A 23,523-nucleotide genomic window follows, 5' to 3' on the forward strand; every position below is an offset into this window, starting at 1 on the left:
AAATAAAAAAAGACGCAAGAATTTAAAATTTCCCAATTAATATCACATAAGACCTTAATATATAAATATATAAATCGCATCATTACATTAAGTTACTCGATAATAAAATAAATAAAAATATAATTGCATTTTGTATAACCTTATGATAATAAGATAAATAAATAAAATTATAACATGCACTTACCCTATTAGCCTAAGCATTTACATTAAACTATGAAATCTAATACATAGAGCACATCAAAACTATATAATATACACTGCAAGACGATTATATAACAAAGTTATCGACGTTTGGTAACAGAATGGAACTTATTTCCATCTTTCTTAAGCCATATCGTCGAACGAGTCCTCTTGACATGATCTGCAAAAAGACGATGCCTGCATAATCCTTCAACAATATTAGGACACGAGCATCAAATGATATTTGAGAATTCATTTAAAATGGCTTTCTAATAACATTTTAAAAAAGCACTTCGAAAATTATATCAACCGAATCCCAAACGTTCTATTAGAAAGAAATTTGAGCAGTCAAGATCCATTCGATTTCCAAAGGCTAATTTGTGTTACGAATCAATGATATAAAAATTCTCGAACTAATTCAAACTTCAAGAATAAAATTATTTTTATACTAAAACTAAATGAATAAAAAAAAAAATTATGAATTATTTATATGAAATTTACTCAATGATAGAAGATCCGACCTTTCAAATTCAAGCCTCTGAGTTACGATCCCATTAAGTAACAACTCAGAACTATACACCGAGACGCCTGCATACAAAATATACATTTGTCACGTGACGAACACGTCTTTCTTCTTTTCAATTTTAATAATTTTATTTAAATAAAAAAATAAAAAAATAATAACCCACTAGACTTCATTGATGGTATAAACTAAATGAGGAAAGGCTTGAACCAACCTTTTTGAAGAAAAGACATGCACATATTGTAATCTTCTTCGCACGACAAAACCAACAAATCGTCTGAAATTTGATCATCCTTCACCATAGACCTCCCGATTCTTTCTACTGCCTGATAACATCACAGCCAACATTAGCAAAAGAATGTGTATGAACACGTGCAGCGCAGATGAACGACACGTGATGCGTCGAAGAAAAGGGATCAAAATCACAACATACTTGACCCTTTACTGCCTTGACCAATCTCGAAACGACGTCTTTCCCAGGCTTTATATTTGGAGTAATCAACACGTGTCGACCCTGTGGAGCTTACCATTGTGAAAACTAGAGAAGGGTAATGGCGAGCGAAAAACAGCACATGGTTAAACAATGATATCGAAATCACCTCGAGAAGAGGACGCTGGCGAGCACATGCCAAAGAACCTGGCATGCTAAAGCCAAATTCCTTCTCCTTCTTGGCGTCTCGTAGGAGGTAATTCTTTTCGTCGATGAAGCAGCTTGCCTGTCCACAACTCTCAATCCATAGGTGTGTCACGACAAGCTTACCCCGAGCAATGGCTTCTAACATATTCCTCGTACGTACGAATTTATCGGCAATGAAATGTGTTGCCTCGGTCATGGACGATACGACGGTAACCCCTAGGCGAGTCAACGTCTGAAAGATCATCAATAATGAGTTATAAGTTGAAATAACCACCTGGTAGAAGGTAGAAGAGTATGAGAACTGAAACTACTACCTTCTTTTGCTGTTTGATTATGTCCTCATCAAGGTGTTGGCTATACAAGACTCGAACGTCATTCATATCTTTTCTCTTCCTCGATTCAGTACGAAATGATCCCGATACAAAACCGGGAGCTGTTAAATCACGAAGTTCTTTCAAAAGACTTGGTTTCGAGAGGCCCTTTTTGCATGATTGTTTGTAATATTCACTGCCCATACAAACAGGTGATGCAGCATTTATAGGCGTCCTACAGTTATCGGGCGGAGTAGCACAAACTGTGTCGGATGGTTTATGCCTTTTACTCGGAAATGTATCGACCGTAGTGTTTACAATAGAAGAAACCGAACATCCATCGTTTTTTTTCTTTAACTGCTGAACAGAATTTGGCCTGTTTGAATCTTCAATGGACAATCTACCAATGGTTGGTCTTTCCAAGTTCTTGTTTAAACGAGGTGATGATCGTGTTTTCTTCATGTTACACGACCTCTTGCGCTTATTCATAGTTCGTCCAAGTAAATCTTCCGACAGACTTACCGGACCAACAAACATATCACACGATTTTCGCTCTCCTATGGAGCGTTTTGCTCGATTTTCAGAGCCTTTCGACTTCGTTTCGAGAATCTCGGATGCAGCCTCTAAAGAATTTGTTCTCTTTGCTTTAGAATCCCTATTGGCTCTATCACCACAACTTTTCTTGATTGATGAACCTACCTTTGTAACCGACCGCTCACGTTCACCAGATGTAATCTTAGCCTTTTTCGATTGATTTAGCATCATCGAATTCCTCGTTCGATGTGCAACAGGTGAAACCTCAACGATTTTTCCATGTAAAAGCTGCTTCTGAACCGTGTTACATCCATTACTAGAGTCACGGCCAATTCCATCAGCGTCTCTTTTCTTACTCCGTTCCAACAATTTCACAGTCTCGGTTCCACACACGTTCCTGAGAGATCCAGAAAACTTCTGGTTTCTTTTTCTCGACTGCCTAGGGGCAACCCGAGAACTAGAAGCATGTCCCCTAGCAGATCGCCTTGATTTTGAGCTCGAGTCTGGGTTTCCAGAAGGAGAACCTCTGAAAGAGTCCTTTGGACCATTATTATGAACTAACTTATGGATACTCTCACCATGGAATAATGCTTCCATTGCCTCAGCTGCCATCTGTGTATCGAAACCCACATTAGAGACTTCTTGTTGATCATCGACGCCATCATCTTCCAACTCTCCCGAACATGCTTCGCCATCATTCTGCTGATCCAACTTATTGGATAGGTTCATTTTGCATTTGACGTAGGCGTCTCGGAATGACTCGTTCTCGTTTCCTTTACTCAACTCTAGACGTGAATCAGAACAAAATAACCTCGATTTCATATTTTTTGTACTTAAACATTCTTCCCAGTCACCATTCAAGTCTACTCGTTTTCCTTTCAAATTTTGAGGTTCGGTGAAGAACTCTTCCTTCCTTCTGCAGAAAAGATCTCCACCTCCTTCATCTTCTCGACTATCGTCCCAGTCAAAAGCTCTCGATTCTCCAACTGTTCTCATACAATTAACAATGTTAGCCAGATTATATTGTCCTTTCGTGTTAGGAACAGACTTCGGTTGCACCATAGCGTCCAATTTATGGGTTCCTCCTTGATCAAACTCCATAGAATTATCTTTAAGAAACTTTTCAACAAAATCAAGAGCATTGTCTTGAGTCAAATCCCCTGGTTCGTGAGAGTCGACATAGCTTAACCCTGCCAACTGATCACCATCACATGCAGTCAAACGATGCAGGTCAACGTCACTGACATCATGGCTTGTGTCGAGATCTCCTAAATCTCCAACAGGTATATAATCATCAGGAAAAAGCTTTCTCGCTGCTGAACTGCCAGCCCTGCACTTAAGATCGGCCTGCTGCTCAACATGATTATCTTTTAAGGACGATTTTCCTACATCCTTGTCGATCATAACCAAATGCGTGGGGTTTCTAGTCTGCATGGCAGAACAACGGGCTGCTAAACCAGAGGCACGCAATGAAGCCACACGAATCGAAGCTCTGCACTTAATGTTACCTGAATCTCCATCGATCTCACAGAATTGCCCAAAATCACTCTGCCAATCAACGTGATAACCTTTTAAGGATGATTTTTCTATACTCTTGTCAATCATTACAGAAGAAGACCGGGGGCTTCTAGTGTTCATGGCAGAACTACGGGCTGCTAAACCAGAGGCACGCAATGAGGCTGCACGAGTCGAAGCAAGTCGTGTGGGTCCTGAAAAGGTGAACGAAAAGAAAATTGATTTTAGACTCATATTGTTTTTTCAACTGTAATCCTAGAATGAAAAAATAATCATTTGCAACAAATAAACATCTCAAGAGCACTTTTATCAGCTCAACAAAAACTATAGATTCACTTTTCTCTTCTATCCTCATTGTAATTACATTATTCAACGACGAGCACGAATATACTAAAAACTATAGACATAACATTCTGAAAACAGGGAACTCTGCCGTAATATACTGAAACCACACGACGAGCACGAAACGAACTAAATTAAAACTTGTTCGAACTCCACTCGTATTGAAAGCCACAAAAAATATTTGCATCTAGTACAAATGAACAAAAGAATAATACCTGAATTACATTTTTTATCAGGCAACGTGTCTCGCAGTACCTCTAAATCTTTCCGCGCATCATGTCCACGGAGAGAGGTCATTTGATCATAACTTTGGGCTGATTCATCGCCGGATAGATCGAGATTAATTTCAGTTGTCTCTGTTCCTTCATCATCATAGCAATCACCAGCCTCTTCACCATCAGAATCATTCAATATTTGAGTGTCAAAGTTCATATTCTTGACACAATCAGGAATGGGATCATCAAGTTCCTGGGTTTCACCACCGAGACTCGAGATTTGGGTTTCACGCGCAACATCAAACACTTGAGTTTCTCCAAGGGGATCCACTAATTGAGTTTCGAACTCATTACTTACAGGATTCACTACTTGAGTTTCAAACATGTCATCATAAAAGTCAACTGTTCTTGAAGAACACGAAGCTTTATTGGCTTCCTCACCTGTGTTACCCGAACCACAAGATAAATCAAGGTGAAAAGTATAACAGTTTCCAGTCACAGACAGCATAATCACTCTACATTATGAGAAACTAGTTGAATTTGATTTAGCTAGAAGTTTAAGGAAAAAACTTATCCCACACTTGATAATCAAAAGAGTCAATTTTAACCTATCATCAAATTGAATTTTTAACTTCAGTAAAACTTCAGTAAGAGGTGAAAACCGACTCTCCACAATGGTATGATATTGTCCACTTTGAGCCTAAGCTCTCATGGCTTTGCTTTGGGTTTCCCCAAAAGGCCTCATACCAATGGAGAGAGTATTCTTTGTTTATAAACCCATGATCATTCCCTAAATTAGCCGATGTGGGACTTTCATCATCCAACAAAAACGAGAACTCTGCTGTGGAATCCAAGAACTGCATGAACTCAGTCGATTCCCAAGAAAAATCATCCAGAATATAAAACTTCATAAATCACAAAAAAAAAAAAAAAAAAAAAAAAAAAAAGAGCTCACGGAAAGTTCCAGCGACTTCAGAAACTCAATGAACAGAACATCAAGACCGACCTTTCAAAACATCGATCACTTTAAAAGGAAATGATACGGAAATCTAAATCGTTTACCAGAACATGTAGGCGGTGAAAGATGGCCGTCAAAGACTTCGGTATCCGTACAATCAATGTCCACGCGATCACTCCAGAAGGGAGTCATTTTCAATTCTTCTGCCGCCGGGGGAGCGAAGCCGGAGATAGTTTGTCGGCGCCGGAGAAGCGAATCGGAAGAGGGCTTAAGAAGTAGGATTGGAATGTGAAAGATATGGCGGGAAGATGAAAGGGACCGTGAGGGTTTTGGAGGGAAAAATAGAGTGAGAGTGAGGGTTTCACCGAAGAGAATCAAGTTCCAAGATGAAAAAAGGTCATTTTTCCTAATAAAAAAATGAAAAAATAAATTTGAAAAATATACCCAAACCTCTTAGTCAGCGAACCGTTACTCTTTGCCATAGAGGACCGACAGCTGTCAAACCTTTAATTCAATTAATTTAATTTTTTATTTTTTCCGATTTTTAGCAACACACGTGGAAATTCAAAGTTATTTGAAATAAATTTTTTAATAAATAATTACCATAAGCAACCTATTAAATTTAATAATATTTTATAAGAAAATATATAATATAATTTTAAAAAATCTAAATTTCAATATAGTTTTTGAACAGAGAATGGGCAAGGACGGGGAGAATCTTAATTGAGGATTAATTCTTCGAGCTAAATCACACTCTTGCGACAACGAGACAGTGATTGTACAACACTTATTCTAACCTAGTGAACAAGTCAGCCATGAAAAATTCAGATTTCATGGATAGTGTCGACATATGCTCAAGCCTCGAGTCACGTTGAAGAGAAATGTTCTAGAAAACGTGAGCGAGAAAATATGTTAAAAATAATTGGTAAGAAAATAACGTTATAAGCTAAAAGCAATTAGGCAACAACAATAGCTTTGATAGCATATACCCGAGTAAGAAGAAATTCAAGTGGGATTCGAAGTTAGGTCATCTGCCAAAAATTTAACGTCCTCCTAACTTATCAAGTAGTTACATAATTAGAATAGTCGAGACGCACACCAACACGTCCAAACACTAAGACGATCGAATGGTACGACTTCCGATGCAAATAACTACTACTAGTAATCATTCTTCTAAGAAATTTACTCACCAACCATTTGGAATTCAAATCAGAAGTAAAAAGTAAATAGTGGAGGTAAAATTTGAAAATGTAAATTTGGTATGTGAAGAAATTCATCATCTTGTCCTTGGCAAATGAGTCTACATACCAAAATAGGTGGTTGATTCACAATGATAATTGAAATTTTATGCACAAACAAAGTAATTATGAGTGGGAAACTTATCTTTTTACCAAAGCCAGTAAGATCAAGATCCAAGCACACACCTTTGGAAAGTGAAGCATAAAAAGCTTGGTTTTCCAGCGTAGATCCAAACCAGCACAGATTTCTCATCTAAACAAGTTGAGGTTTGCCAAGGTTTGCCAAGGTTTTCTCCAAAAAAGGTTCGGTTTTCCGTCCAAAGGCTCGGGTTGGGGCTATTAGATACAGAGGTATACAATGGCATCGCTGCCTACAGTGTCGATATCGTCCTGCCTAATCGAGTCAAGAAAAATAATATACTGGTAAAGCGGCAGGGTCAAGTTCCAAGCAACCTCTCAAGCTACCACCCAGCTCGTCTGTCAACCGAAAAGCAGGTATCTGATGAGAGAATCGTAGAAGCTCGGCTTGAGGAATTGTCATAGTGAGTGTGGAACCATCGTTTTTGGTTTGAGCCTTGAAGATCGAGTTATGGGCATCGACGCGTTTCAAGACCATAACTTCTTTATGTGAATCGTCGTCGTCGATGACTTCTGCTATATCGTATTCACATTTTTCTAAATCTGAAGATCTGATTTCAGGAGTCCAGTTCTTGTATAATGCCCAAACTTCACCAGTTCTAGGGAAGATGGAGAAGCCACTGTTAGGAGCAGAATCAGTTCTAACCAGATGTGAAAAGGGATCGGTGGAAGTGCAGCAGTGCATGGTAGTTCTCCTTTGAGTTCTAAATCTCCCACAAGGAATCAGCATGCCTTTATCGTGCCATTCGATAGTGTCATTTGGCAGGGATGAGGACTCGAGCCACGTCAACTTCACTTCGAACCGTGGTTCACGAGTTATCTTCTTGATCAGACCATAGTACCTCGGCAAGGCATCCTCGTCACTGTACAGTGCCCAGACCTGACCGATGCTGAACTTCTCAGAAGATTTGTCAACGTCGAAGTTGTGAAATTCAGGATCTGGAATCTCATAAGCCTCGCCCGACGAAGCTACAGGTACATTAGCATCATCGCTCTCAGACCGGAGACCTGTCTTAATATCAGCAGCAGCGGCCATCTCTTTTAATTGCACAGGGATCACAATTTCAGGAACATTGGGGGGAAGAGCAGCTGGGTCAAGTTCCAAAGAATCTTCTGGAACATCCTCTCGTTCGTCACCGGTGAGTGGAAACGAAGGAATCCGATGCGAAAATCTGAACAACTCAGCTGCAGGGACTCTAACTGGTTTTCCTCCTTCCTTGACCGTTCGACAAAAGAGACACGAAAAGCCTTTCACCTTAGCTAAGAATGCAACATCGATACCAGCTTCTTCGGTAAATTCTGATAATGTCTCAACAAACTCATACTCGTATCGGCTATTGGAATCACAGTTACTGTTCTTATCCCAGTTCTTGAAGAGAGCCCAAATTTCCCCTTTCCTTGGATAAACCTTGAAACTGTCTTTACGACAGCCTTTGTCCCAGGAAACAACATGAGAAAACATCGAACCACAATCTGTCATGGTTTCAGTTGCTCCGAAAACAAACTCACCACAGGAAATTGGCATTTCTTTATCGACACATTTTCTTCGGCCATCATCGGTTACTTCTGGCTCGAGCCAAGTGATTTGGACCTTGAATCCAGAAGGAAACACTTTCTTGATCCAAGCATAGAATCTAGGCATAGTATCAATATCATCATACATAGCCCAGATCTGCCCGAGAGCAAAACATTCTCGATTCCGCAGTTTATCAAAATCATGGAAATCGGGATCAGAACATGAAAGAAAATTACACTTGGGATCACCAGCTGACTCCGTGCTTCCCTGAGAAACATCCTTATCTGCCGTTTCTTTATGACTCGCCTTCTTACTTCCCTTGTTTCTATTCGATAAATTCCGTTCAGAGCAATGATTTTCTTGCTTATTTACTTCCTTCCGATCAGCATCCAAATCAACAGATCTGTAATGGTTATTGATTTTAGATGCCCCATCTACATATACTTCTTCAACGTCGTCGTCAGAAACGATTGATGATTTTCTTCTCTTTGATTTTTTTGGAGTGATCACAAAGTCATCGTTGTCATCATCACTTACATTCTCATTGTAAGAAACCTTCTGTCTGCTTCGAACCGATCTACGCTGACGTTGCTCTCCCGAGCAACCAACATCCTTTCTGCTATCTTCATCAGTAACAACATTTTCCTCTTGATCGGAGCTGGTTCCCGTATCAAAACTCTCACTAGATTCAGAAGTCTGCTTCCTTTTCTTTTTACCAGTGAATTTTTCTGAAGCAGCAGCCGAGGTGCTGCGTGTCCTCCGACGCTTGTCAGACTGAGAGTTTCCCGGGCGTCCTGTATCAGCCTTGTGATTGAAGGAACTCTGCTGCTGGAAAAATGATGTCTGGTTCAAGTTCGACATGGGTTGAGGGTGAGCCCCTTGTAGTTCCATATCATATGCAACAAAGGGCTTCTTGCAATTCTGACAGCATAGTGATCTATTAACCACTTCTTTATAGTACTGGTACCTCACTGAACAAAATGGACAGACAGTCCAAAACGTCGCGCGATTATGACTGAACCCTGAGTGTCCTTGCTGTTGAGGCGGCTGATGCTGAGGAATGAAGCTCGTAAAGTTGCTTCTGAAATTAGCTTGAACCCCGACATTAAAGGATGGAGCAGCTCTATGTGGAGGTTGATACGGTATAGCTGGTCTGCGTCTCATATCATGCAATCGGCGTTTCTCTTGGTCCAACAGCACTCGTTGAGCTTCACCAACCAACTTGAAAGCAGCTTCCGCACCAATAAATTTGTTTTTATCAGGATGAAGTAGAAGAGCATACTTCCGATATTGCTTCCTAATCGTCGCCTCATTTGCTGTTTGCTCGATCTGAAGGATGGCATACCAATCCATCTCATTCCCTAAAAGCTTCTTCTCTGCCGCACAATGCACATCACAAACCATGAGCATTTGCGAAATATTCTCTGCGTCCGGATTTAGTTGTTGAGCCTTGAGAACAAGCTTACGAGCCCCCGTGAAATCTTTGCTTTCCATCTTCTTCTCAGCAATCTCCCTTGCTTTAATGGCTTCATCTTTGTTGCAATCCATAACTCATACAATGATCAGCCCAGCCTCATTCAATTGACTCAAATATCGAAATGCAGTGTAAATTAACTTTTACATGATAGCGCGAAGCTTGCGTTATTCTCCGCACTAAGTTACCCTGCAACTTTGGAAAAACCACTTGGTACTTCCAAACCATGCCCCACGCACACAGACCTCAAATCAATTTGGTTGCTACAGTTCGAAACGAGATGAACCAGTTAATAAATTTTAAGCACATGGAAGATCAATTGATTAAAGAACAATGCCTGGTAAGTGGAAAGATGTTCGATTCTTTATAAGCATGCAAATCAAATTGAGACACAAATTATTCCAAGTATTCGCCAAATCGTCCAAAAAGAAAATCAAAATTTTCTCCCTTCTCATATTCTAATGATAAGATAATTATGCATCCTTGCACACAAAAAAAGATAAAAAAAGCTAGAATTTGTCTAATTTAGGATCAAAACAGTAGTCTTACAAATAATAATGATGATGACGACGACGTTGATGAAAAATAATTTCATAGATGATATGAAATTAGAAAAGAGGGGAGGAAAGTGAAGCGCCGAACCAAATCAGAATACAAAAGGCTTTTCCGAAAGAAAAGAAGTGCATTTAATCAATAGTCATTGAAAGGAGACAGAATTTACATGAAGACACAACTACAAAAGAAAAAGAATCTAAGAAACAATCTAGGACGTCTCCTTGTTAAAGATTCTATTGTACGTTTCGAGCACAAGCTCTTCCAAATCTATGTAGGACCGCTCAAATAAATCAAGATGCAAACTATTGCTCCAGCCACAAATCAGACCAATGAGGCCAACACTAAATGGAGTAGCTTGGGGTCGTGCGTTGTGCATAGGCTGATGGCGGATTTCAACAATCAAGTTCAATGACAGCCCCCCTATTTCATCACTCTCTCCAACATTCTCTTTCACCTTGCAATTATCCTTAAGCTAGTTTTCAACCCATTCAGGAAGCTTCATCCCAACACTTCATTTGAGAGTTCTTGTAGGGGAGGCACCACCATTTCAAATAGTGATACCCCTTACACTATTGTCCTATCTCAATGAAAATAGCCTTTCATTAAAGGTCCCTTATAATGCGATTGAAATTGGCTTATCGGAGCAATTTTTAATAAGAAGCCGAGCATTCATTAAGAAAAAAGAAAATGTTACACAAGAACAAACAAAAAAAGAGCCCGAAAACTGCATAAAAGAGACTCCAATCCAAGAGAATAACGTAACTAATGATTACAGAAAACATTAGAAACCAAAGCCCACAAGAAAACCTAATGATATACCAAATCTCCTCCAGAACCTCTCTACCCTTCCAAAATTCTATTATTTCAATCCAAATGTCCCGTAAAACGGCAAATAAGAAAACAAACTTGCCAAAGAATTTTTCCCTTATCCTAGAGGGTGGATGTGGCAGAGCCTTCTCAACATAGCCCTACCATTTTGTTAAAGCCATAGAAACTCTAAAAGACTTCAAAATGAGACTAAATAGATTGAGCAAACTAACAACTCCAAATAATATGGTCAAGATCTTCTGATATTCCTCCACAAATGATGCACAGCTACAACCCTAAAGAGAAGGAAAAGTGCATATACATGCAATCTAAGGTTGATAGGGGTGATGTGGGTGATATGGGTGTCTCAACTTAGCTCTCCAAATCTCTCTCTTCATTGTGACTCTCCAACGTTCGCATTTGATATCTTCGCTGTCTCCTCATTGCTGCCTCTCTTTGTCGTATCTTCAATGTCCTTTTGATACCCCATCCCAATTCATTTAGTGTCTTTGTTTCGTGTCTGGTTTTCCATAATTGTAGCAAGTGGGCAACCCAATCCAACCCTACCCAAACATATAAGTGTTGGGTTGGGTTGGGTGTTAGAATTGAACAACCTGAAATGGGAATATACTAAACTTTCTATCCCATTGGCGTGCCTAGGGAGGTATTTCGACGCCAATTGAGTTCAATCGGGAACTCTTTTTCTTCAAAACTTAGCTAAAATTGTTTCTTTCATTGTTGGTATGAAATTACAAAAGAAATAGGAAAACCCTCACCACTCCATTCCAAAGGAAACACAAAAAGACTATCCATTTGGATAAAAGATAAGAGAAACTGCAGACAAAAAAGAAAAGGAGGATTTAAACTTTAGACCTTGTAATTTGTGCTCGATTGGTGATGTGAAGAGATGAATACTACTTACTAGAGCTGTGCAAGGATGGATACAAGTCTTTCAAACTTCAAGAGTTCTGATCCTCTCCCAAGCTACCCAACTATTTATTGTCTCGCTCCTTGCACTCTCCCTTTGACCCATCCTAACCAAATTACCAAATATCATATGCCCAACTCTTAGAAAATTAAAATCCTAAGAGTTTCCTGATTAACAAATGCAGAAGATCTGGCCTTGCTCTCTGGTGATCTTCGCCCATTCCGTGGCACCCGGGCGCTTTAACCATTCAGCCATGGATGCTTAGCGGGGATCCTTGTACTAACAGAAAGACAGAAAGAAATGAAGTTCAATATCTTTTTCTCAAGGGTGAGGTTTGGAACCCAGTCGATTTACACCCAGTGGGAGTCAGTGAATAGCATCGATTGATTAAATGCACTCAAAAAACCATTTGACACTTAAGCAAGTGGTTAGTTGTAATGCCTCAATCTATAGATAGAAAGCCCTATGATGGGGAACTACCACATTAGGTTTGGAGAGAGATGGGACCGGTTATATTCTCATAAGGGGAGCCGATTCTTGCTTTTTAGAACCCCCCTTCGGTTTCCCTTTTGACTGTTGGATCTTTCAATGCACCGTTATATCCTTTCTCGTCCTGGCCAGCGTGAAAGAAAGGGCAGGCACTCTCGTGTTGTTAGGCAACTATCTCATAAAATTAGTTGAGATACGCACACAAAAACAGCTAAATTTAAATATGCTAGTTTGATAGCCATCAAGCGATTTGAAAAATAAAATGCATATTTATAAATAAATGAAAAATAATAAATGCAGATTGCTCGGTAAATATACACATTCACTTCCACAATCCGTCCTACAAAATCCAACCATCACTCCATTAGAGTTCAAAGGGAATGCATGGAACCACCTCACATCTCTACGCCTTGATATGGTGACCAATGCAATAAACAATTTTACGCCTTCATCGCAAAACCCGTCAATAGGTCCAAACTCCATACGGCTACGATTCTCACATTTCACGAGTTCACAAGGAAAATTAGTAGAGAGCTGACGAAACTCTCAGCAAAATCAACGTAGTAAAACCCTAACTCAGCTTAAATTAAGCAAAACTCACATTTAAGAAACAAATGAACTTCAAAAACGCCATTGAATCCATGTTAGTCAAAAGGTAAAATTCCAAACAGAACATAACCACAAAATCAGCAGAAATTTAGAGAAGACGATTAGATGAAACGATTCAAACAAAACCTCCCAAACATGTTCATAAATAGAAATTTCGAGGAAGAAGAAAAACGAAATGAAACAAAATAGGTGCTTACTGGTGCTTTTTTGTCAGTTGAATAGCAACAAAAACACAGAGCTGAAGGAGCAGAAAACTTTGAGGGCAACGCGGAGTTTGGGCATCGGAAGATGAACAAAGGGATTTTGCAGTGAATGAATGAATTTCTCTGGTGATTTTTGGAAGTGCTCAATGTTATAACGTTTACAGTGAGGGCTTCTTCGCCTGAGAGATTCGATGCAATTTCTACGGTATCGATTGCTTTCATTCGCGATTCTTCTCCTTCTACGCTCGCTGATTAAATGAAAATAAATGATTGTTTTTCAACGTGAAATTCCTAAAACGTCCCTTATAAGTATCTTAAATTACCTATTTGCCTATAATGGTAGAAAATACTACAATAACACCCTTAAAACTTTCAAAATTTTCAATTACACCCTTAAAACTTTCAAAATTTTCAATTACACCCCTGTACTTCTAACAATATCTGAAAAGTACCTTAAATTTTCAACAAAATTAAAAAAAGTACCATTCAATTTATCTTTTATTAATACACTCTTTAAATTTTTCAAAAAAAAATTAATTTTTTAAAAAAATACATGTGGATTTATAGATAGTTTTCATCCAGTTTTATAAAAATGCTCTTGTAATTACATCTTTCACCTTGAGTACTACTGATTGTTCAACAAACCATTTGTTTACGATCGAGCAATAAATCAAATTTCTTTCGAGCCGGTAAGAGGGTGGAGTCTCGTTATTCGAGTATTGAATTAGTTACTTCAAGGAACTACTCGTCTACTTATATTTTATAAAAAAAAAAATGAATTTATGATCACGAGATTGCAATCTCACCTCCCTATTTGGTCGAATAACAAAATCGTAAGCATGTTGACCCGGCTACAACAGTCATTATCGCTCATGCAAATCAAAGTACAAGCTCCCATGAGCACGAGTTCGTAACTCGGTAATGATTAAGACCGAATTATATATAGGTTAAATATTTTATAGTCCAACATTATATAGGATACCTCCATTCACATGTCTCTTCATGAACGATTTTAATTAAATTTTTTATAATAATTACATAATATGTTGTATAAATAATATAATCAAAATAAAACAAATCAACTTTATCCATATACTCTAGATCATTTAAATTAATGTTTGAACGCAATCTGTCTCCATATTAATCATATATTATTTAAATTACACTAATAACTTCGGTTTGTTCATATAATAAATAATATTAATTTGTAAATAAAATAATAAGAATCTTTCCCGATTATGGGAGAACTAAACTAGGGATTTCTCGGGATGAGGATTTAAATGTCTCGCCCCGCCTCACCTCGTGAACATTCTTAGTTTATAACTTTATATGGTTGAGTTTCAATACACGCAAAAAAGTGACACGTTGAACATTTAGGTCGTAGTTTCACTCATTTCCATAATTATTTCCACCCGATAGTCGATAATCTAAGGTTACATGACTCAATACGTCTCCAGAACTGACGATTAGATTTGATTTAGTTATTTAGATTAGATTTGATTTGGTTATTTGAATTAGATTTGATTTGGTCTAACAGATTTAGTCTTAGATTTGATTCGGCAACTGTATATAATAGTCAATTTCATTAGATTTCTCCTCATTCATTCTTCTCATCTTTCCAGTTTTTCCCCTCTATTTCTAACATTATGGTATCATAACTTAATTGGACCTGAGGGAAGAAATATACAAAATTGAGTGTTCGGAGGAAAAACACTGAACAAATGGCAAGTGATTTAGGAAGCTTTGCAACACCATGTGTTCCTAAATTTGATGGAGACTAAGAGCATTGGAGTTTGGTCATGGAAAATCTCTTGCGTTCCAAGGAATACTGGAGTGCTATTCAATCGGGTTTCGAGGAACCAGAAGGAAAGGAAGCACTAAGCGCAGCCCAGCAAAAGAAAATCGATGAAGCAAGACTCAAAGATCTCAAAGCAAAGAATTATCTCTTTCAATTCATTGATAAGAGTATTCTAAAAACTATTATTCAAAAGGATACTTCCAAGCAATTGTGGGATTCAATGAAACTCAAGTATAAGGAAATGCTAGAGTAAAGCGAGCCCAGCTACGACTTCGCAGAACATTCGAAACTTGAGAGATGAAAGCAGGAGAAGGTGTTTCATTCGAAACTTTTCAGAGGAGAGGAGAAGGTGTTTCTGAGTATTTTTCAGAGGAGAGCAGGAGGTGTTTCTGAGTATTTTTCTATCGCCCTACACAAGCTTATATATGCTAAGCTGTTGTTATCTCTCTTTTGCTTGCCTATATAACGTCTCTTTCAAAAATCTCTCTTTCTAAAATCTCTCTCCCTCCTCGTTTTCTAAAACCTTCTTTTAAAATCGAGGCTAGAGGCTCGATCATACGTCGCTTGGCTGTAGGCGACGCAAAAACAAATTGGCTGAGCTCACTTGTCGTTGGAAAGTGAGTGCCGCACAATCGCTAGTCCGCTGCCTTCAAAAGTGCGATTGTGTAAAGATGAAAGCAGGAGAAGGTGTTTCTGAGTATTTTTCAGATGTGAAAGCAGGAGAAGGTGTTTCTGAGTATTTTTCAGAGGTGAAAGCAGGAGAAGGTGTTTCTCAGTATTTTTCAGAGGTGAAAGCAGGAGAAGGTGTTTCTGAGTATTTTTCAGAGGTGAAAGCAGGAGGAGGTGTTTCTGAGTATTTTTCAGAGGTGAAAGCAGGAGGAGGTGTTTCTGAGTATTTTTCAGAGGTGAAAGCAGGAGGAGGTGTTTCTGAGTATTTTTCAGAGGTGAAAGCAGGAGGAGGTGTTTCTGAGTATTTTTCAGAGGTGAAACAGGAGGAGGTGTTTCTGAGTATTTTTCAGAGGTGAAAGCAGGAGGAGGTGTTTCTGAGTATTTTTCAGAGGTGAAAGCAGGAGGAGGTGTTTCTGAGTATTTTTCAGAGGTGAAAGCAGGAGGAGGTGTTTCTGAGTATTTTTCAGAGGTGAAAGCAGGAGGAGGTGTTTCTGAGTATTTTTCAGAGGTGAAAGCAGGAGGAGGTGTTTCTGAGTATTTTTCAGAGGTGAAAGCAGGAGGAGGTGTTTCTGAGTATTTTTCAGAGGTGAAAGCAGGAGGAGGTGTTTCTGAGTATTTTTCAGAGGTGAAAGCAGGAGGAGGTGTTTCTGAGTATTTTTCAGAGGTGAAAGCAGGAGGAGGTGTTTCTAAGTATTTTTCAGAGGTAAAGCAGGAGAAGGTGTTTCTGAGTATTTTTCTCCGCAATTCCTCATGTCATTAGCAGTAGACATAACTCACCGATAAATTCAACTTCGTAGTATGCTCAATTGAGAATCCAAGAACATTGACCAATTAACAGTCGATGAATTACAGGCATCTTTGCTTGTACATGAAAGAGTGAAGAGCAGGTTCTGCAGGTGAAGAATGTACCAAGGTATGGACAAGGAAGAGGCAGAGGGACATTTCAGAGAGGAAGAGGTTACTCTAGAAGACGAGGAAGAGGTAGATCTTCTGTGAACCAGCCGACCATCAACTGTTTTCGATGTGGAAAGCAAGGACATTACCAATTTGAATGTCCGGGCTTAGAAAAAATTTGACGAGGAAGAACTGCTATTGACGGCGTACACAAAGAAAAGTAAAGTTGAAAGAGAAGGCATTTAGTTTCTCGATTTCAGGTCCTCAAATCATATGACATGGGACAAAACATGGTTCGTTGAGCTTGACGAAAGTTTCAAACACACTGCCAGGTTGGGAAATAGCTCAAAATTGGCAGTTGAAGGAAGAGGCAGTGTCAGATTTGAAGTTGGAGGTATCACCGTGACAAATGTCTACTACGTCCCCAATCTCACCAACAATTTGTTAAGCATAGGGCAGCTTAGCGCTTGGTGATCTTAATCAAAGAAGGAACCTACAGAATCTATCATCAACAAAGGGGCCTGAACAAAGGGGCCTGATAATGAACATACAAATGATGGCGAATCGCATGTTCTCCGTTCATGCAAAGATGAAGCCATTGGTTGACAAATGTTTGAAAATAGAAGATAAGACTTGGAGGTCTAGAATGTGGTGACAGAGGGAGAATGAATTCAGAAGCATGTTGAAGAAAGGCTAAACTCTAAAGAGACTAAATTAGAAATACAGAGGTGAATAAAGGAAGGTCGCAAGAAGTTGTTTGATGATGTTGATGTGCAGCTTGAGAAAGAGAAAGAAGCCGCTCTTACTGGTACAAGATAGAAAGAGAAAGAAGCCACTCTTACTGGTACAAGAGAAAGGAGAAAGAAGCCGCTCTTACTGGTACAAGATAGAAAGAGAAAGAAGCCACTCTTACTGGTACAAGAGAAAGGAGAAAGAAGCCGCTCTTACTGGTACAAGATAGAAAGAGAAAGAAGCCACTCTTACTGGTACAAGAGAAAGGAGAAAGAAGCCGCTCTTACTGGTACAAGATAAAAAGGAGAAAGATGTCTCTCTTGCTGGTACAAGATAAAAAGGAGAACAAGCACGGAAAGAGAGAGAAGAGCTAGATAAAATGTTGGAAGAGAATAGGAGAAGGGTAGAAAAAGCTAAGCAACGATTAGCTCTGGAGATGTAGCGAAAGGAAGAAAAACAATATTGTGAGCTCGAGTTGATTCAGAGACAAAAAGAGGAGGCACGATGATTAGCTCTGGAGCTGCAGCGGAAGGAAGAAAAACAATATCGTGAGCTCGGATTGATTCAGAGACAAAAAGAGGAGGCAGCTCGGAGAACTAAGCTAGATTTAGTCGGATTTAATTACTACATAATAGCTAAAATTATAACAGATAAAACAGATAAAACAAACATTCATTTGCTACCGAATGGACCATTAATCAATTTAAAAGATTTATAATTAATTATTCTTCACTAATTTTGTCGTCATTATTACAGCTAATTAAAACAAAACTAAATTCATAATTATTGAAAATTAATGAACTAAAATTTAATGTCAGGTGAGCATCAACAAAAAAATTCGGAAAAAAGTGTAATATATGAAAATTTAGAGACAAAATGAAATATCTAAAAAATTAAGGACTAAAATGAAAAATAAACTAAAAATTTGAAGAGTATAAATAACAGAAAAAACAAAATTTACCATTATTTTGTTTCCAAGGAGGAGCATGTATGGCAAAATTCTTATAACCGCCATCGACTTCGTAATTTCAATTTTCGCCTTTTTGTTCCCGCCTACTCTATTGTTCTTCACTTCTTCCTTCTCCGATCCATGGCCAAATTCGAATCACGATTTGTGAAGATTTTATTCTTCCTATTGTATCGTTTCTGTTTCTCTGAATCAAGTTTTGTGAAGCTTTTCATTCATTTTCTTCATTCGCTGTGGTTTATCTGTTCAAATCGTGGTCCTCTGCATTTTGAACCTTGGCAAAGAGAACGGAGGCAATGTTGAGCGAGTATCATATCTTCGTCAATTCCATTGGTGGCGGACAATTTTGGTAACGTTTTTCGAGCTTTATTTTAAGTCAATCCGCAAATTTCTCTGCTGTACTCTGCTAATTGTGCAGTCAATGGCGGAAATAGTTTTAATATTCTAAACTGTGCTTTTGTAGACTATATATAATGGAAGGATCAGATGATCGAATAATTAGGGATTAAGTGCGTTGATGTTTAGCGGATGAACAAAATTCTGCACGAAGCAAATTAATAGGTCTCACTTTTCGGTAACGTTTCACTTTTTTGCTCCGAGGAGTTTGTACTTAAAATCCGGAAAAGTAATCACCATTAGAGACTGCTGAATTTGTTTCATCTCTGACTTGTTGAACTTTTGATTGTGCATTGTATACAAGCTGGAATTTGAATGTTTGAGGTTTCTGCGGGAACAGTTGCGCTTCATGAACTGGCTGTCTGATCCTCCACTAATCGCAGGTCAGGTTATTGATCCCTTATATAACCGGATTGAGCTAAATTTTTGTATGTTTCTAATGTTCTCAGTTTTGCATTTTATGTTGCGCTGTCATATAAAAGCTCATGCTCGATTGAAACAGCTTGCAACTATTCATTTTCATCAACTCTGGCTTCCTAATCCTTACCAGGTTATGTTGGATAACTCCGAGTTTTGCTTTCCGCTATTGTTCCTCTGCTCAACCGGAGAGGAAAGCTCTCGTCAAATATGATCAGGTTTGGTCCTGCTGGGGTACTTTAATGGAGGGGAACTTATGAGCTATAGGAATCGAGAATGCGGTGTCAGGTACTCTTACAGCTTTTCTCCGTTTCCCGACAAAAATCTTTTGATATTTCTGTTCAGAAGAAAAATGTGCTACCGAATTATCTGCTCGATTCAACTATCAATCTGTTAGAAGTCTGCGATGGATATCCATAATGAAATAATCAAACAAAACTTATTTGAGAAGAAACAATTTCAATTATATTGTAAACTCTTTAGAAAACTACAAACTTAGGTTCACACTTTTCTAAAGAGTTTTCAATGCAATTGAATTTGTTTTGTCTTTTCTCCTCCATACATTTGCTTCAAACACACCAGATAATTCTATATGACTTCCATGGAACAATCTAGATCTTTCAATGAATCTCATCCTTTGAATCCATACATTAAAGTCCAACGGCCTTAGAATGTATAAACAGTATTTGACATTAGCGAAATAACAGATGGAATGTTTAAAGTGAAACTAAAAAGTGTATGCACAATTCACATTGGGTGGTTTTGCTAGAGTCCAATCAAGAGGCAACATACATTAGGTTTAATCCCGACTCCCTCTGGTCGTGATACTGTCAAATAGAGAGAAGTCTTCCAACTAAATGCCTTTACGAAGAAGCATCACTAAGAACAACACCTTCAAAAGAACTTTACTGAATTTTAGGATCCCATGAGGGGGCTTACAGCCCAAAAATATCATAAATCAGAATCAAATAGGTGAAGTGTCTAATAACGTTTTGAAAGATACATACCTCCATGAGATCAAATGCCAGTAAAGTTTCAAACTACCAAGATCCTCAAGCTTGATCTGCTCATTTGAAGCTTCCATTGTTTTGGGCCACTCTCACCAGATCCATTAATTGAAATATCAATGGCATTTACTGACAAAAAGTTTTTAGAAAAGGATCAACACTTAGTGACGAAGGAATGTTGCGCTTATAAATTGTTTAAAACCAGGAACAGAAACAGCACAAAAGAAAAAGGAAATTTTGAGAACCAATAGCCAGTTTTCTTTTAAACCACAGATGGATTTGTGAACGTTAGAAACCAAGGGATGCCCCTCATGACTCCATATAGGAAAACCTAAGGCTAGATCCACATAATCTCCTCAACCGATCAATAGTGAGGAAGACATTATTTGCTTCAAGTTTTTTAAAAGGCCAATTATAAATAGATGCGATCACAAAGAATTTTTACAATGGCAAGCTCTGCCGCGGGAGAGAAGTCCTAAAGAAACCCTAACCTTCTTGTTGAGTATATTTTAACGAGCATTACTATATTTTCCCCATATTTCCATCTTATTTGTACTCGATCTTATCAATGCATCTGACTGCAACCAACAGAATGCTTAACTTGGTTGAAACTTAGTTCGGTGAGAAGGAAGGAAAAATTGAGCAACCAAAAACCTTGGGAGAGGTATAATTTTTTTTCTCACTATTGAAAGGAAAGGAGATCTATAATCTACTTATGGGTCATAAAGTAGATGAAAAGGAGTTTATTTTGTTAGTAGAGGTTGTCGTATTCATTAAGCGATTGAACCACCGTCTATAGCTTGATTGACAGGCGTGGCGTTCTTCCATGTTTGATTATGTGCAGACTTTTTCTCTGCTTACAACTAGGAAGATAACCTTGTACTTACGGAATGGAAAACCACAATGAGTATATGTTGGTCGCTCTCTTTTCTGCCCCTTAATAGAGCCTTGAAATGACTGTTCCTACGTGTGTTAAGATTTTACAGAAAAGGTCATGGAATCACTACCGTTAAGAGATAAGTTCACATATCCCTTGGTGTTGCTCTTAAGAAACAAGAACAAAAACATATTAATGGTACAGATTAGATCCATTAACAAAATCTGAGCTCTAACTTGTTGAAAGAGTCAATTTAGTCCATGAGGAAAGACAAAGCGTTCCATCCACACAAAACACTTGCCACTAGATCCCATTCCTAAGTTAGTCTGATTGAGTTCGAAAAAATTAAAACCTTGAACATCCCATCCCTATGTTGGAGATTTTGCTCGGTGCTCTCTGAAATACAATTGCAAGCCAATTTCTTTTTGGCATTTCAAATGTATCATCACATCCCCTAACATTTTGTCAGGTCCAATTTGGCAAAGCTTTTGTGCATCTCTGCTTGATCTTTCAAATAAAATTGGTTTAATTGTTTTCTTCCTCACTGTCTGCTGATTCTGCTGATTCTGCACAAGTTTGAGAAGTGGGATTAATCATTGAAATTCGAGTGATTAGAATCAAGGGGGCGTAGTAGTTGGAGTGACTAGTGAAATTCATAGTTTGGTAAAGTTATGATCAATTGGACTGGACTTTTAGGATCTCAATTATCGTAAATTAAGGAGAACCAATGTCACGGGTTAAAGAGGAATCGTCAGCTACCAAACAAGCCGCAGCAAAAAAGTCCAATCTTTTGTCCCATCCCCAAACATTACAACCTGTTACCCTCCACAACATCCACTTACCATCATCCACGTGGAATTTGTCCTACCTGGCTTCTCCATTCTCCCATTTCAAAGGTCCCACGTCATCATTTAAAACAAAGTCCCTAAAACCATAATCCCCGGCAGCTTGGTAAAGGCAATGGTTATTTACTTATTTATTGTAAATAACACAATAAAATAATAATACCTCCCTTCGATGTTCACAAATATATTAGACTACACACCCTCGAGTGAGAGTGAGAGAGAGAGAGAGAGAGAGAGTTGAGTGATTTCATCATCATTAGAATGGCCTCCTTTTGGTATTGTGCAGCAGTCATTATGGCATTCATGGCCTCACCTTTGCTTGCTTTACCATCTCTACCCAATCCAAAACTCAGCTCCTCTTTTCAAGAACTCTCCCCTGATATTGCTCCATTATTGCCTTCTTCAGGCGGTAGCATTCCTTCTGCATCTGGTTCGATTCCCACCATTCCTTCCAACCCCAGCCCTCCAAATCCAGACGAGTTCGAGGCTCCTGGCCCTGATTCCTCTGCCCTTTCCCCATTTGGGCTACCAGGTTCCTTCGCAGCCCCTAAACCCCTGCCTCACTATTCAAATTCCCTTCTTCTTCTCACTGCCCTATCACTTCATGCCTTCTATCTGCACTTACATTGACTCCGAAACTGCAAAAGTTCCACTTCTACTTGTACTTGATTCATTACATCCCGGATGTTTCCTTTTTTGTTAATTTCATTTTTCTGAGTACATGGAAAATAGTACTTTTAGTTGATCTTCTTTCAGTTGAACCATCACTGGTGAAATTCAGATCATTTGTATTTTTTTTTTTTTTTTTTTTTTTTTTTTTATATTTGGCTGTTGGTTTCTGCTTAATATGAATTATAGTTTTCTGTATATATCGTATTTGATCTTTTATTATAGGCATCGAGATATTTGTTTTCCGGCTTACCATAGATATCAAACTTGCCCTTTTATTATAGGCATATATCTTGTATCCATTTATTGCTCTTTCCATATCCTTGTAATTTATTTGATTATATATACTTTCACACCATTTAGGTGTGACGGTTTTAACAAATATTCTCACGGTCATCTTTTGAAATTTGGGTATAAATGCTATAGTTTTAGATATCGAACCCTTTTGTGTGATTTAAGCCTGCATTAGGTGCAAGGTTGGATAGAGTTAGAAATTTTCATTATAATTGACAAACTATGAGTCATTTTTTTCTCTTTGTAGTCCTTTTATCTGAGCCCTAAGATTTTTGTTACTGAGTGAAGAGAGTAATTTTGGTGGCACATGGGGGGTGCAAATGGGCAAACATGAAATCTGATTCCTTGTGCATGTGATGCACACTGACTGTGAATTAGGTGTGTTGGTTGAAATTTGGAGTCGCACGTTATACCAATCAGTATGTTTTCTCAATGGTGCTGTTTAGGTAACCCTTCCTTGTCTCCTTTCCCTTGTCATTATCATGTCTTCTTTTCTTCCCTATTTATTCGTTTCATTTTTATATAATCCTTTATATATATATATATATTTGTTTGTGACAACTTGCAAGAAAGCATTTAGCCATTAGGGTTGAGTTTAGGTTAGGTGGGTGAAAAACAACACTGAGTATATGTTTTATTTATGACAACTTGCAAGAAGGCATTTGGCTGTTGGGCTTCACGTTAGGTGAGTAAAAATGTGAAATTTTCTAATTATAAGATAATAGTTCTAGTTATTATTCGACACGGTACTATAATATATTATTTTATTTTATGGGGTTCATATAG

General features: G+C 38.3%; 3 protein-coding genes across 6 annotated transcripts; 1 reads left to right on the forward strand and 2 right to left on the reverse strand.

The window, feature by feature from the left end:
* Nucleotides 1–116: 116 nt before the first annotated feature.
* On the reverse strand, nt 117–5,620 carry LOC111807065 (uncharacterized). 2 transcript variants are annotated; one of them, XM_023692635.2, is made up of 8 exons: nt 5,320–5,620; nt 4,258–4,698; nt 1,655–3,894; nt 1,303–1,572; nt 1,137–1,217; nt 918–1,029; nt 702–768; nt 117–378 (listed from the first exon to the last, which is right to left on the reverse strand). In XM_023692635.2, the coding sequence occupies exons 1-8, from the start codon at nt 5,405–5,407 to the stop codon at nt 282–284; spliced, it is 3,396 nt and encodes a 1,131-aa protein (XP_023548403.2). In that variant the 5' UTR covers nt 5,408–5,620; the 3' UTR covers nt 117–281. The 2 variants fall into 2 exon arrangements, with proteins under 2 accessions (XP_023548403.2, XP_023548404.2); XM_023692636.2 differs by lacking the exon at nt 5,320–5,620 and having other exon boundaries at nt 4,298–4,438.
* An 825-nt stretch (nt 5,621–6,445) lies between these two features.
* Nucleotides 6,446–13,406, reverse strand: LOC111806985 (uncharacterized). Its single transcript, XM_023692542.2, has 2 exons — nt 13,167–13,406; nt 6,446–9,844 (listed from the first exon to the last, which is right to left on the reverse strand). The coding sequence occupies exon 2, from the start codon at nt 9,653–9,655 to the stop codon at nt 6,857–6,859; it is 2,799 nt and encodes a 932-aa protein (XP_023548310.2). The 5' UTR covers nt 9,656–9,844; nt 13,167–13,406; the 3' UTR covers nt 6,446–6,856.
* Nucleotides 13,407–18,344: 4,938 nt separating this feature from the next.
* LOC111806638 (classical arabinogalactan protein 25-like) lies at nt 18,345–23,264 on the forward strand. 3 transcript variants are annotated; one of them, XM_087128878.1, is made up of 5 exons: nt 18,364–18,581; nt 18,696–18,806; nt 18,933–19,011; nt 19,179–19,333; nt 21,399–22,662. In XM_087128878.1, exon 5 carries the CDS (start codon nt 22,036–22,038, stop codon nt 22,402–22,404), a length of 369 nt encoding a protein of 122 aa, XP_086985004.1. In that variant the 5' UTR covers nt 18,364–18,581; nt 18,696–18,806; nt 18,933–19,011; nt 19,179–19,333; nt 21,399–22,035; the 3' UTR covers nt 22,405–22,662. The 3 variants fall into 3 exon arrangements, 2 of the variants coding, with proteins under 2 accessions (XP_086985004.1, XP_086985003.1); XR_002816849.2 differs by lacking the exon at nt 21,399–22,662 and adding an exon at nt 23,116–23,264 and having other exon boundaries at nt 18,345–18,581; nt 18,696–19,011; XM_087128877.1 differs by having other exon boundaries at nt 18,696–19,011.
* The last annotated feature ends 259 nt before the right edge of the window (nt 23,265–23,523 follow it).

The sequence above is a fragment of the Cucurbita pepo genome, chromosome 12 (assembly GCF_057944985.1).
Source record: "Cucurbita pepo subsp. pepo isolate OVF chromosome 12, ASM5794498v1, whole genome shotgun sequence".
In the NCBI taxonomy this organism is placed as follows: Eukaryota; Viridiplantae; Streptophyta; class Magnoliopsida; order Cucurbitales; family Cucurbitaceae; genus Cucurbita; species Cucurbita pepo.